General features: G+C 50.6%; 1 protein-coding gene across 1 annotated transcript in view; it reads left to right on the top strand.

The window, feature by feature from the left end:
- The first annotated feature begins 432 nt into the window (after positions 1 to 432).
- The window catches only part of IQCA1L (IQ motif containing with AAA domain 1 like), a 58,168-nt gene continuing 44,489 nt past the window's right edge, over positions 433 to 14,111 (top strand). Inside the window, exons 1-3 of the mRNA XM_034763848.1 lie at positions 433 to 552; positions 1,856 to 2,088; positions 3,222 to 3,585. Of these exons, the coding sequence (XP_034619739.1) occupies positions 433 to 552; positions 1,856 to 2,088; positions 3,222 to 3,585 (717 nt within the window). The remainder of the gene's footprint in view (positions 553 to 1,855; positions 2,089 to 3,221; positions 3,586 to 14,111) is intronic.

Below are 14,111 nucleotides of genomic sequence, written 5' to 3'. Positions count from 1 at the left end.
CTTCTTGCTGCACACATACTTTGGCACCAGCTGGTTCCAGCAGCTCTTGGGGAAAGGTTGGTCAGTCCCTCTTTTATGATTTGCAATCTTCCCACTGAGCAGGGGTAAATCTAGGGAACAACTCTCCAAAACCCAGTGAAGATCCATCCTGGGCTGGTGGAACCTGGCTCTCTGTGAGGGGCTCAGGGCTCTGCCTTTGTTAGACTTTGGCAGTTTGCCAGGCCAATAAAATTTCATTGAACCAAATTAGTTTCCTCTGAGTTCCTTTCTGGGCTGGTGGGGCTCTCAACCAAGGAAGAATTGCTGGCTGGATCCACTCCAGGGAGCTCCTCCCCTCCTTAGTGGTCTCACCTGTGGCAGGTGATACCCTCATTATATAGCCATCCCTAGTGATTTACAGCCTGGCTTGTGGTGTCTGGAGAGGTATCAAGAATGAGTGCAGAAGCTGGGAAGAAGCGAGGCCGAGCCCCTGTCTCTGGGGACAAGAAATCTAAGCGGAAGGTGAAGAGACGGGAGACCTACTCAGTCTATATCTATAAAGTGCTGAAACAGGTGAGTGAAGGGCTTATCCCACCTGGCTACTCTATCAATTCTAGCTGTTATATTGTTACCCCTGCAGGTGGGGTGGGATTCCCACAAGGAGACTAGGTGTGTGTGCTCAGAAGCACACACACACACATTTTGTGTGTGTGTGTGACTCCAGCCTCCTTAGGTCTCTGGGTGTTATGAGATAACAGGGGAGGCACTGGAGAGGGACATAGGGTCTGCAAGATCCTATGGGGTAGCCCATCCTAGCCTGCACCTGGGACCTAGGACAGGATTGTTGCTAGCAGCCCCTTCCCCAGGATTTTATCTGTAGCACTGGTGCTACCACCCCTTCTGTATGCAAAGATTCTTGGTCTGGATCTAGCACTCTGACCTCTCTCTGGTGTCTTCACACACACTCCACTACCTTCTGGGCTTAGTCCTCTTTTGTCAATTACACCTGTTCCTAGGGCAGTCTATTAGCTCCTCCTGTCAGTAGCTCTGAAATCAATGCAGGGTTCCTGTGTTGTCTTCCAGAGCCCTAGTGACACTCTGGGATGTGAGATGCACGTACAGCCAGGGTGGGACGCACCAGTGCTGGGGCTCTTCAGCAACCTAGAAAAAGCCTTTATATAAAGTTGGGGGAGGGAGTTGGCAGCTGCTATGGCCCTTCTGGGCTCCCATGGAAATTCCTGCTTGATGGCTCTGTTCCCTAGCTCTGCAGCCTGGTGCAGAGTGGACTGGGGGAATTAGGTGATCGCTGAGTGCTCCCTTCCTCACTATTTAGTGGGGTTGTGCTGATACCTGTGTGATGAGTGCTCTACTGCTCACTCCCTGAGTAGGGGGCTGCATTGTGTGCAGTCTATAGGAAAACACGAGTGTCCCCCACCATCACCACCTGCTGTCTCCATTCCCAAGAAGGGTGGGCTCTGAGGCAGAGACTGCCTGCCGCACCCAGCACAACAGGGCCTCATCCTTGACTGGAGCCTCTCGATATTCCTGTAATGCTGATCAAAGACAACAGGCGGGGACTGGCCTACTGCCACCCCCGAGACCAGACTGGAGTTGTCTTGGCTTATGACGAATCTGGCTGGAGGCAGGAGTGGTGCTCTCCTTAGGTTCACAGGCCCTTATTTTGTCTCCTGCCAGCTGCCTTCACTGGTCCAGAAATGCCCCTTCTGCCTGCTGTGTGCCATGCTCCCATGCTGTCCATCCCTTTCCTGCAGCTCCCCTGGTGCAGGAGAAGGGACAGAGGCAGGCCTGAGGGGTGGGATGGGATGGGGGCAGAGCTAGCTACCACCTCTACTCACACTCTTCCCTTTCCTGCCAGGTTCACCCTGACACTGGCATCTCCTCTAAGGCCATGAGCATCATGAACTCCTTTGTGAATGATGTCTTTGAGCGCATTGCCACAGAGGCCTCGCGCCTAGCACAATACAACAAGCGCTCCACCATCACTAGCCGCGAGGTGCAGACTGCCGTCCGCCTGCTGCTGCCGGGGGAGCTGGCCAAGCACGCCGTGTCTGAGGGCACCAAAGCTGTCACCAAGTACACCAGCAGCAAGTGACTGCGAAGGCAGCATGGGGTGGGGAGCTGAGGAGCCGATGACTCTGTTCCTACCCACAGGAATAAAATCTACAACCTCTAAGGGGGAGCAGTGACACTGTGTGTGTGGCGGGGGGGGAGGGGGGAGGATGTTAAGGGTGACTCAGCCACTGACTGGTGCTGTCCCTGAACCAAGCAGGGTGTGCCCTCCCTGCCCTGGCTGGCGGGGGCGGCGCAGGTGGGTGGGGGCTGCAGGTCCATGGGCCTGTGCTAAGCAGGACAAGGTCCCCTCTGACTCCATGAGGGGGGGGTCCTGGCCGCGTGGGTGCACCCTGCCCAGGCCTGGGCTGCAGGGGGCTAGAGCAGCAGCAGCCCCGCCGGGAGCATCTCCCAGGGCCGGGCTGTGCAGGGCCAGGGCGCTGCCTCCAGGGGCTCGCTGCCAGCTCGCCCTCCCTGCCCAGGCCGGGCCTGGGCCTGGGGCTCCTGGGGGTGGGGGAATCTCCGCTCCCATGTGGCAGGGCAGCTAGTGAGCGTTCCACCGTCTCCATGGGAACAGCCCTGGTCAATGGGGGGTGGGGTTTGGTCTCCAGGGTGATGGGACAATTCCCCCACGCAGGGCAGCCTGGGGGCGGAGTGGGTGTGGGCACCATGTCCAGCTGGTGAGGCCTGGTGTAGGGGGCTGGGGAAAAGCCTGGGCTGCCCCTTGGCGGGAGAGGCCCCGGGGGTGGGGTGGGGGGGGGGGGGGGGGGGTGCAGCGTGTGGGGCATGGGCACTGGGGCAATGGGAGGTCTGAGGGGCACTGGGGTATTGTGGGGGGGGGGATCAGTACAGCATGAGGGGCGTGGGCACCAAACCTCCACCCCAACAGCCCAGTGAAGGACAGAAAGAGGCAGTTTGACTTTGACTTTGGGCTGCAGGAGGGGAGGCGAGTGCTCTAAGGTGGGTTGTTGTTGCGGGGGGAGAGGAGCCATACACTGACATGACCCCAAATCACTGAAGCTGTGAATTACACCTGCTGCAGTTCTGTGCAGTCCCCGTGCAAACAGCCCATGGGCCCTGGGATTGGGGCTTGAACAGCTCTGGCAGCCCTCTGGAGGGAGGACAAGGGGGCAGTTAGGCCCTGGCAGTTTGGGCTGTGGCCACATCTCCAGCCCTCTGGCCCTGAGGAGGTGTCCTGCTCTCTCTAGCACATACACAAGGATGTGGCTCGAGTCCCAGGCTGCCCTAAAGGAGCTGCTGGCCCAGGAGCTGCCGTCTCAGCCCCCACGGCCTGAGACGGACCAGAGGCTGTTCTTCCATATGCTGGCCACCTTGTTCCTGCGCTACACACAGATCCTGCGCTGCCTGGAGACCTGCTACGACCAGATGGTGCATCCACAGAAACGCCGGGTGCTACAGCACATGCTTGATGGGGTGATGGGCCGGGTGCTGGAGCTCAAGAATGAGATGGTGGAGACTGAGCTCTCAGAGTATCACTACATGGACGACGTGCTGCAGGACCTCAAGCTCACCCCAGTGAGAGGGGCCTGGGCTGAAGGGGGGGCCCTTGGGCTGCAACATCTTGGCATAAGATATGCAGTGAGCTGGCCTTGGGATGGGGGATGCTGCGTCATAGGGTGGGAATGGGGCAGTGTTGAGGTGTGCTGCCCTAGGGTGGGTGCCCAGTGTTGGGGTGCATTGTACTGGTGTGGGGTGGCCGTGTCGGTTGGGTGCAGGATGGGGAGGCAAAGGTGCAGTGTTGGAGCACTGAGCTAGCCCTGGGTGAGGGAGGGGCAGTGTCATGGGGGGCACTGTAGTGGTGTGGGGAGGAGCAGTGTCATTGGGGTGGACTCTACTGGCCCAGGGTGGGCAGTGTTGGTGGGGTGCTCTGTACTGATGCTGTGTGGGGGTGGCACACTGCTGTTGTGGAATTGCGGTGTCACTGGGGTGTGTAGTTCTGGGGTGGGGTCATCTCTGCAACATGCTCCCTCCCCCCACAAAGAGGAAGCATTACAGGGCAGATACTGACCACAGTGCAGTGTCTGGCTGGGGACACCGCTTCCAACAGTGGTAAAGAATGTGAAGAGAAGATGTTTTTGATTCCTAGGACTGCGATACAGTATTAGCAGTCTGGATAATATGCAAGAGGAAATGGAATTTCTCACTGATAAGAAAAAATGTTATAATTGGTATGTGTGATCTCTCCCTTGCCTCTCCCAGGACACTCTTTGCACATGACAGGCAATCTGCCAGAATGGAAATCCTGGGGTGACCTCCCTTTAGACTAGGTCACCCCTGTTTCCACCATCCTGTTGTGATTACAGGGTGAGCAATGTCTGACCTCCTCTGCAGAAACAACAAGGAGTCTGGTGGCACCTTAAAGACTAACAGATTTATTTGGGCATAAGCTTTCGTGAGTAAAAACCTCACTTCTTTGGATGCATAGAGTGAAAGTTACAGATGCAGGCATTATATACTGACACATGGAGAGCAGGGAGTTACTTCGCAAGTGGAGAACCAGTGTTGACAGGGCCAATTCAATCAGGGTGGATGTAGTCCACCTTTTAAATCTGTAATAGAATGACCAGGGAGATTGAAGTGTACCTGCACATCCACTAATGTTATATATGCCATCATGTGCCAGCAATGCCCCTCTGCCATGTACATTGGCCAAACTGGACAGTCCCTCCGCAAAAGAATAAATGGACACAAATCAGACATCAGGAAGGGCAACATACATAAGCCAGTAAGTGAACACTTCAATCTTCCTGGTCATTCTATTACGATTTAAAAGTCACTATCATTGAACAAAAAAACTTCAGAAACAGACTACAAAGAGAAACAGCAGAACTATAATTCATTTGCAAATTCAACACCATTAATCTGGGATTGAATAGGGACTGGGAGTGGCTGGCTCATTACAGAAGCAGCTTTTCCTCTCCTGGAATTGACACCTCCTCATCTATTATTGGGAGTGGACTACATCCACCCTGATTGAATTGGCCCTGTCAACACTGGTTCTCCACTTGCGAAGTAACTCCCTGCTCTCCATGTGTCAGTATATAATGCCTGCATCTGTAGCTTTCACTCTATGCATCCGAAGAAGTGAGGTTTTTACTCACGAAAGTTTATGCCCAAATAAATCTGTTAGTCTTTAAGGTGCCACCAGCCTCCTTGTTGTTTTTTCTAGATACAGACTAACATGGCTACCCCCTGATACTTGACCTCCTCTGGAATCTCATGAGTTCGCCCCTCAGGTGACCGGTTCTGCTCCCTCTCTGGGGGTGGGGGGTGCCTGCAGTTCTACCTCTGACTGGATCCTGGTGTCACAGCCCCCTTCTTTCCAACCATGTTGTCATGAGCGGCCTAGCTGCAGTTGGTACATGCAGGACAGTCCTCTCAGTGCCTGTGACTTGCCGCTGTTTAAAGTGACTCAACAGCTTCTTCCAGACAGATGCATTGTCCATTTGCATTTGGGCATTTGCCCAAAGATATGCAGCAAGCAGAGGAATGGGTAAACCACCTGAGGTCCATATGATCCAGGGTGTAGCGCTGTTGGAGTGGTCTGGAGAGTGACTCTAGCACCTGAAATCCAGGATGGAATGATGCTCCGGCACAAGGGGTCACAGCACCACTCAAATTTGGCCCATCTGTCCCTCCATCATGAGGATGGAAGGGTGGCTGAGCCAAATATGAGTGAGTTTGCAACACTGCTCAGGTTTGGTCCAGCTGCTCCTGTCTGACATCTGGGGGTGGGGACAGAGGTCCAATTTTGAGTGAGTGGCATTGCAACCAGGCTTAGTGGATCCCAGTGCCACTCAGGTGTGGCTCTCCATCATGATGGATGAGCAGCTACCTGGGCCACACCTGAGTGGTGCTGCCCTCCTGCGTGCCAGGTCATGACACCGCTTTTCTCTTCAATGTGGCCTACATCGTGTGGGTACAGGTGGGCGATGGGAGTGAGCAGAGCTGCTGGTCAGCCAGAGTCAGGAGGAGCCACTCTGGCTTGGGAGCAGAGCACTCCACCATGGGGCTGGGCAGTGAGTGGCTAGCAATGTCCCACGGGTGGTGGGTGAGGGGCTGGGAGTGAGTTGTGGGGGCTATGGGGTGAGTGGGGAATGTTAGGGGACTGCAGGGTGGGGGTGCTATAGAGCAAATGGGGGTGTTTTGGGGTGCTGGAGTTGGGAGCTGTGGACAGGGGCTGAAGTGTTGTGGGCTGGGGTGTGCATCAGATGCGGATGAGATGGGGGTGGTGGAGGGTTGCTGAGGTATGTGTGGGGCATTTGGGGGTCTGTGTGGATGGGCTGGGATATATGTGAGATGGGGGTGTTTTGCTGAGCAGTCCCTGTTCAGCACAGGAGCAGAGCAGGGGTTTGTTCTGAGAGCCCATGGGGCCTGGCGTTCTGTGTTGCTAGAGGTGCTGTTTGGGAGGGACAAAGTGTCTATCAAACCAGCTTAAGAGCCGAGAGACTCGCTCACCTATTGTCAGATGGCCACAAACCTACTTGTTGTAAATTGTAGTTGCTGCTGTATGCTTATCTCAAAGTTGTCAGTCATCTAGACTGAAATGGTGGCATCTCTCCTTGCCAGGTGTTAACATGGATCTTGCAAAAATATTGTAACATGATGATTCTTTTAGGAAAGCTTAGAAACCCGATTCCTTAGTTTTCTGTGATAAACTTGACAGTAAATCAAATGAGAAGTCCATCACTTAATTATGATGTATGGAAAGGTTGATATTATCCATGCCATCTTTGGCTGTGCCTTGCTACTTTGTTTTAAAGTTCAGCACGCAGTTTGTTAATACCACATTAGTAAGTCCTCATAATTGCTGTTGCACAGATTTTTCAGTTAGATAAAATGTTAGTTAACTGTTGAATGTGAGTGTTTGTTTTATCTTATGGTGTTAGCACACACAAGTCTCCAAAATCTGTTTTTACACATGACCGAATTGCCTACTTGAGTCCCATCATTTCAGCAGGCCTCCTGCACTATAACATTTGTCACTACGTGACGGGTCTTACCTACAGCTCAGCACCTTTCTCAAAGGTCAGGTGAGCCCCGCTGCCTCAGCCACATCCCTAAAGGTGCTGCCTTCCTTATGCAGCCTTCTGACCGCTCTGCCTAGATCTCCTCCTGCAGTTTCTCTCTTGGAGCTGCTGGGCCCTGCTCACCCCTGAGGCAGGTTTCTTTTCACTTTAGGCTCTAGCCTTGGAGAAAAATAGACCTATTACCTACCTTCCTGTCCCCCAGCCAGGTTATTTTCAAGTAACCTGTTCACCCATTTTTCCCTTAAGGACGCTTGGCATTCTCACTGGAGATGTATTATCTCCTGTCATTGTTTCGTTTCCAGCTTGTTCCCCTTTACAGCCTCCTTTGATTCAACTCTATGCAGTCACCCAGGATAATATCAGGTCAGTAGAGTGAATTATATAATCCTACAAACAATACAGATGTCTCTGTTCTCCATAGCATTACTGAAACCTGGGGGACATGTCACATGACTGGAATCTTAAAATCAGCAGGGCAGGCCGTAGGGATGTGCTGGCCGCTGCTTCCTGCAGCTCTCATTGGTTGGGAACAGCGAGCTGCGGCCACTGGAAGCTGCGAGGGGCCGTGCCTGCAGATAGTCAATGTAGACAAAAAGTTTCATGGCCCACCAGCGGATTACCCTGAGGGTCGCGTGCCGAAGTTTGCCAACCACTGTTGTAGACCATCAAATTAAAATCTAGAACAGGCTGTGGATAACCAGCTTTCTGTAACGTGTGAAAAGAGAGTGGGGTGTTACGGGGTACTTTCACTTGGTGGCGATCGCATGGACAGTAGTAAACCAGAGTAGAGTTTCTAAAAGTTATAGATTATTTTCTAATACAAGTTATTGCAGCCAACACAAAGTAACTTTCTCCATTATGCTGGATAGAAACGATTTAATCACTGAACTGGGAGCTCTTGGTTTCCTAGGGACCAGTGATCGTTGACCTGATTGCATTTATTATGGGCGAACAGAAGACCGTCCTTACCAGTAATGTATATACTTGGTGTTTCAAAAGAGTGAATTTCCCATAGGAAAATTGAGTGAAATTGATTGTAAGAGAAAAATTAAACTGGAAAATGTGACTGAAAATTGGGAGCTCTTTAAGGAGAGTTTTAGATGACCAAAAAGCCATGATTTCACAATCAGGAAAGAGGACAACTTTGGCTAGAAGGCCATCCTTTCAGTGGGCAAGTGAAGGCAGCAATTAGAGAGAAAAAAGCAATATAGAAAATGGGGAATATGTATAGCAATCAATATAAATTAGAAGTTGTGAAGTGTAGAAAATTGATAAGGGAAGCTAAAGACGTCAGGGAAAAGATCTGAGCACGGCAGGTCTAAAGACACTAAGAAGGACTTCTAAAAGTATATTATGAACACAAAGTGTTCAATAAATATTCTGTATGTGGAAAGAAGCAGGATGATGTATTCCTATCACATGAGGATCATGAAATATTTTCCAGTCCATTAGTAATCAAGGAGAGTGTTAGACAGGATCTACGAAGGATAAACATTTTTAAATCAGCAGGCCTACTTAACTTGATTGTAAGTGGATTAAACACTGGCTAACTGATAGGTCTCAAAATGTAATTGTAAATGTGGAATTGTCATCAAGCAGGTGTATTTTCAGTGGGTCCTATAGGGATCAGTTTTGGCCCTATGCTATTTAATATTTTGATCAATTACCTAGATGAAAACAAACTCATCACTGATGAGATGACACAAATTGGGGGAAATGGTAAACGAGGAAGATGATGGGTCAGTGACAGAGCGATCTAGATCGCTTGGTAAACTGGATGCAAATCAACAATGTTTTTTTAATACTGCTAAATGTATACATTTAGGAACAAAGAATGTAGGCCATACTTTCAAGATGAGGGGCTATCCTGGAGGCAATGATTCTGAAAAAGATTTTTGGGGCAGGGGGGTGGATAATCAGTTGAACATGAGTTATTTTTACCCTGTCTTGGTCACTAGTGTGACCACTGCTGGAATACTGTTCCATTCTGGTGCCCCAATCCAAGAAGGATGTTCCTTAAATTGGAAAGGGTTCAGAGAAGAGCCACATGAATGCTTAAAGGATTAGAAAACATGCCTTAGGCTAGGTCTATACTACCGGGGGGCAGGGGAGGGTGTCGACCTAAGATACGCAACTTCAGCTCCGTGAATAGCGTAGCTGAAGTTGCGTATTTTAGGTTGACTTACCTGGCTGTGAGGATGGTGGCGAGTCAACCGCTGCTGCTCCGCCGTCGACTCCACTTCTACCTCTTGCCACGGTGGATTTCCGGAGTCGACGGCAGAGCCATCAGGGATCGACTTTTTTATTGTGTCTTCACTAGACGCGATGAGTCGATCCCTGATCAATGGATTGCTACCCGCCAATCCGGCAGGTAGTGAAGACATGCTCTTAGACTCAAGCTGCTCAATCAGTGTCTCTATTTAGTTCAAAGAGAATCCTAGAACTATAGGGTTAGAAGGGACTGCAAGGGTCATCTAGTCTAATCCTCTGCCAAGATGGAAGATTTGTTGTGTCTGACCCATCCAAGACAGGGCTATTCAGCCTCCTTTGGAAAACCTCCAGTGAAAGAGCTTCTACAACCTCCCACAGGCATCTGTTCCATTGTCCTACTGTTCTTACAGTTAGATGAAATCTCAGAAAAGACTTCCTAACTCTGCTGTGCTGTAGCTTGAACCCACTCCCTCTTGTCCTGCCACTGTGGCAAGAGAACAACTTTTCTCTTTTTTTTATTTTATTTATATATATATATATATATAATAAATTTTTTATGGCAGCCTTTCAAATATTTGAAGACTGCTGTCATGTTCCCTCTTAATCTCCTCTTTTCCAAACTAAACATACCCAGTTCCTTCAGCCTTTGCTTGTAGGGCTGCATTCCATCCCTTTGATCATCTTCATTGCTCAGTTCTGGATCCTGTCCAGTTCCTCTAACTCCTTTCTATATATTGTTGACCAAAATTGGACACAGTTCTCCAGCTGAGGCCTAACCAGTGCCAAGTAGCACGAAACTATCCCCTCCCATGACTTGCATGCTCTGCCTCTGTTAATGTAACCTAAAACTGCATTTGCTTTTTTGCAACAGTATTGCAACCTGTTGACTCAGGTTGAGGTTGTGATCCACAGTGCTGCTGCCAAGCCGGTTATCCTTCATTCTGTTTTGGTGCATTTGTTTTTTCTTCCCTAGGCGTGGCACCTCACATTTGTCTGTTAATTTAATTTTTGTTTATAGACTCGTTCTCCAATTTTATCAAGGTCCCTTTTGGTTTTTAGCTTTATTCTCTAAAGTATTTGCACCCCTCCCCAGCTTTGTGTCATCTGCAGATTTGGTCAGTATGCTCTCTATTCCTACATCCAGATCATTAATAAAGATGTTAAATAACACTGGACCCAGAACAGATCCTTCCACCAGGGAAGGTTAAGAGGTGACTTGATTACAATCTAGAAGTACCTACAGGGGGAAACAAATACTTAATAATGGGCTCTTCCACCTAGTAGAGAAAGATCTACCATGATCCAGGGGTTGGAAGTTGAAGCGAGACTTCAGACTGGAAATAGGCATACTTTCACCGTTAAATTAATTAACCCTTGAAACAATTTGCCAAGAGTGGTGGTGGATTCTCCATCACTGACCATTTTTAAATCTACACTGGATGTCTTTCTAAAACTACCTTCTCTAGGAATTATTTTGTGGAAGTTCTAGGGCCTGTGTTATATAAGAGGTCAGATTAGATGATCTACAATGGTCGCTTCTGACCTTGAAATCTATAAACTTGCACTCAACTGTCCTAAAAGAGCTGGCTGAGGAGGTCTGATCCCTGCTTGTGTTAATTTTTAGTACATGTTGGGGTATCATGGTATTGTCATTTCAGGCTAAGGTTTCTCTTTGCAGATGGGTATGGTATTTCAGGTGAGCCCTCACTTGGGATAGCAAGCACTAAGACCAGGGGTTCTCAAATGGGCAAGTGTGACCCCCTCACAGGGGTGCAAGATGGGGGTGTGTGAGGTGTCAGCTCTGTGGGGCAGACAGCCATTAGCCCTGTATTTCATTTATAGGGGGCATCACCATAAGAGGCTTGCTGTGTGAAAGGGGTCACTAATGAACAAGACTGAACAGACCATTAGCTGCTAAAGAGCACCCCCTTGTGAAGGGTTTCATGTATTAACAGACAAGCTAATGCAGAATACATACAAAATGCTGATCCCAGCTGATTGATGAGGTTGTTCTGAATCTGTCTCCCACCTGAGTCTAGTGTGTACTTCTACCTAGGTTCTTCCCCAGGGGTTCTCTTGGTTCTGCTTTCTGCCCTTGGTGTTAGGCCTCTTGCCCCTATCGGAGTAAGTTCCTTCTCTGCAGCCAGGGTTCAGGGAGGTCCATCCGCTGTGACTCTTCTCCTGGGACAGCAGCTGATCCTCGCCAGGGCAGGCTTCTGGCCCCTGACTCGGAGACCCTGGATTGTGATAGGCCTTCTTGGATAACTGCTGATTGCAGCCCCGCTGGCTAGGAGGCTCCCCTCTCTAGGAGCACTTTTTACAGGCTCCCCATTTTGGGGGTTTGCTGGAGAAATCATCCTCTAGGCCAGTGGTTCTCAACCGTTCCAGACTGCTGTACCCCGCTCAGGAGTCTGGTTTGTCTTACATACCCCCAGTTTCACCTCACTTAAACTACGTGCTTACAAAATGAGACACAAATATGTCACAGCACACTATTGCTGACAAGTTGCTTACTTTCTCATTTTTACCATATCATTACAAAATAGAGTTGAATATTCATATTGTTCTTGCAGTTCAGTTGGAGACTTGAGCTGTTTTCATGTGGGAGCCTTGTCTGAAGCCTGAGCCCAGAGGGCAGAGCTGAAGCATGTAGCTGAGCTGTGTGGTGCCCAGGGCCGGCTCCAGGCACCAGCTGAGCAAGCTGGTGCTTGGGGCGGCAGATCGGTGGAGGCGGCATTCTGCCCAATCCTAGGGCGGCACGGCCGCTTTTTGTTGTTGTTGTTATTCTGCTCCCGCTGCCCTGTAGGGGGCGGCAGCGCAGAGAACCGGAGCGCCCTGCAGGGCAGTCCTCTTCCTTCCCTCCCCATCGACCGGAGCGGCAGGAGGCAGCGCAGCGGGAGGGGCCACGTGGCAGCGCCCCTGCTGTAGCCCTGGCCGCCCCCTTCTCTCTCTCTCTCCCGCCTGCTCCCTCCCCCCCCGCCAGTCCCCCTGCACCTGCGCTCCGGCTGCGCCGCAGGTTTTTTTTGCTTTGCCGTTCTGGCCGCGCCCCCCCCCCCCTTTTTTTTTTTGCTTGGGGCAGCCAAAAAGCCAGAGCCGGCCCTGGTGGTGCCCCCTATGGCATAGGGTCCCAGGCAGTTGTCCTGCTTACCACCCCCTAATGCCAGCCCTGCACTTGTGACCCCCCTCATCCTGACACTGACACACGCATACACACACACCCCGCGACTGCAACCCTCAGGTTGAGAAACACTGATCTAGGTGAGTTGAGTACCCCTAGGGGTATGTGTACCCCTGAATGAGAACCACTGCTCTAGGCTCCCTCCTCAGCCTTTACTTGTGAGCTCCTCTCCACAGGAGCTTCCCTGTCTCCCTTGGGAGATCCCCTCTCTGAGCTTAGGTAACCTTTATGGGGTCCAGGTGCTCACTTACTAGGTAGCCGCTTGCCCCAAAGTGGGGCCTTCATAAGGTGGTCACAGACAGGCTGACCGCTCATGCCCCATAAGGGAATGAGCTGCCCCATGCCACAGGGAAATCCCAAAGGACTGGAGCAGAGCTCCCATTGGCCCTTTTCAAAGAGGGCAAGTAGGCAGGTACCTAGAGGCCAGTTCGCCTGACATCAGCCCCAGGCAAAATAATGGGAAAGCTGATAAATGAAAGCATAGGAAAATAATGCCAGCTGTCAGACTCACAGGCCCTCTGCTCCGTACAGTCCCTGGGAGGACCCCTCCCTTCAGTGCGACAGCCCTGCTCAAGGTCTTCTCACTCTCGAGTGCTAAGCCCTGTACTCCGCTCATGATGGAGTCCACTTGCTCTGGACCTAGGGTTGCCAACTTTGCTTGGACATATTGCTGGAGATTTAATCACATGCCATAATCTTTAATTAAAGATTAATCTTTAATTCCTGGAGACTCCAGGCCATTCCTGGAGGGTTGGCAATCCTATCTGGATCCCGGGCACTCCCCACTCAGAGGGAGCAATGACACCCTGATCTCTAGCCTGCAGTGACTCTCTGCCAGTGTAACACAAAGGGATTTATTAGTCGTTGGGAACACAACATAGAACAGACCTTGTTAGCACAGAAATCAGGAACCTTCAGCAGAGACCATTGGTGGGGCGGGGGGGGGGGGCTGTGTCCAGAGCCCTGGGCTCTGCCCCCCATCTCCTGGTTTTGGACTGAGACTAGTTTCCAGCAGCCCAGCCTCTGTCCCCCTGTAGCCCCTCCTTTGTCCCTTTCCCAGGCAAAAAGGTCACCTGATCTCTGTTCCCAACACGTTGCAGAAGAGGGGCCCATGGATTGTAAGGTTACAGGGTGTCAGCCATTCTCTGTGCAGATGGTACTCACACCTGCCTTCTAGGTCTCTGCAAGCTCACACACCCTTATCCCACCACCTAGATACTTAAGCAATACATAGGGGAAACTGAGGCAGACACAGTATTCAGAGAAATTAAGACCATTCCCACTTTGTCACACCAGTCAACATGTTTTTATGGAAAATAGGTCAGCTCAACCAGATCCGGTTTCATTTTCTGAGGAGAAACCAGTTTGGTTGATAACGATATGTGCCTAGAAGTAATACATTTGACTTGTAAGGTGCTAGTATGACATGACTCTAAAGCACTATTAACTGGATTAAGAGCTGGCTAACGGCAGATCTCAAAAAGTAGTTATCAGGGGGCAGCATTGAGTGGGGATGTTTCTAGTGGGGTTCTGAAGGGAGCAAGATTCCACTGATCACTGTTAATAAAATTTGTGCTGAAACCAAGCTTGGCAAGGAGCAATAGCGATAGGATAGGAAAGTC

This window comes from Trachemys scripta, chromosome 2 (assembly GCF_013100865.1).
Source record: "Trachemys scripta elegans isolate TJP31775 chromosome 2, CAS_Tse_1.0, whole genome shotgun sequence".
Lineage (NCBI taxonomy): Eukaryota > Metazoa > Chordata > Testudines > Emydidae > Trachemys > Trachemys scripta.
This window is presented reverse-complemented; position numbering and strand designations above follow the sequence as displayed.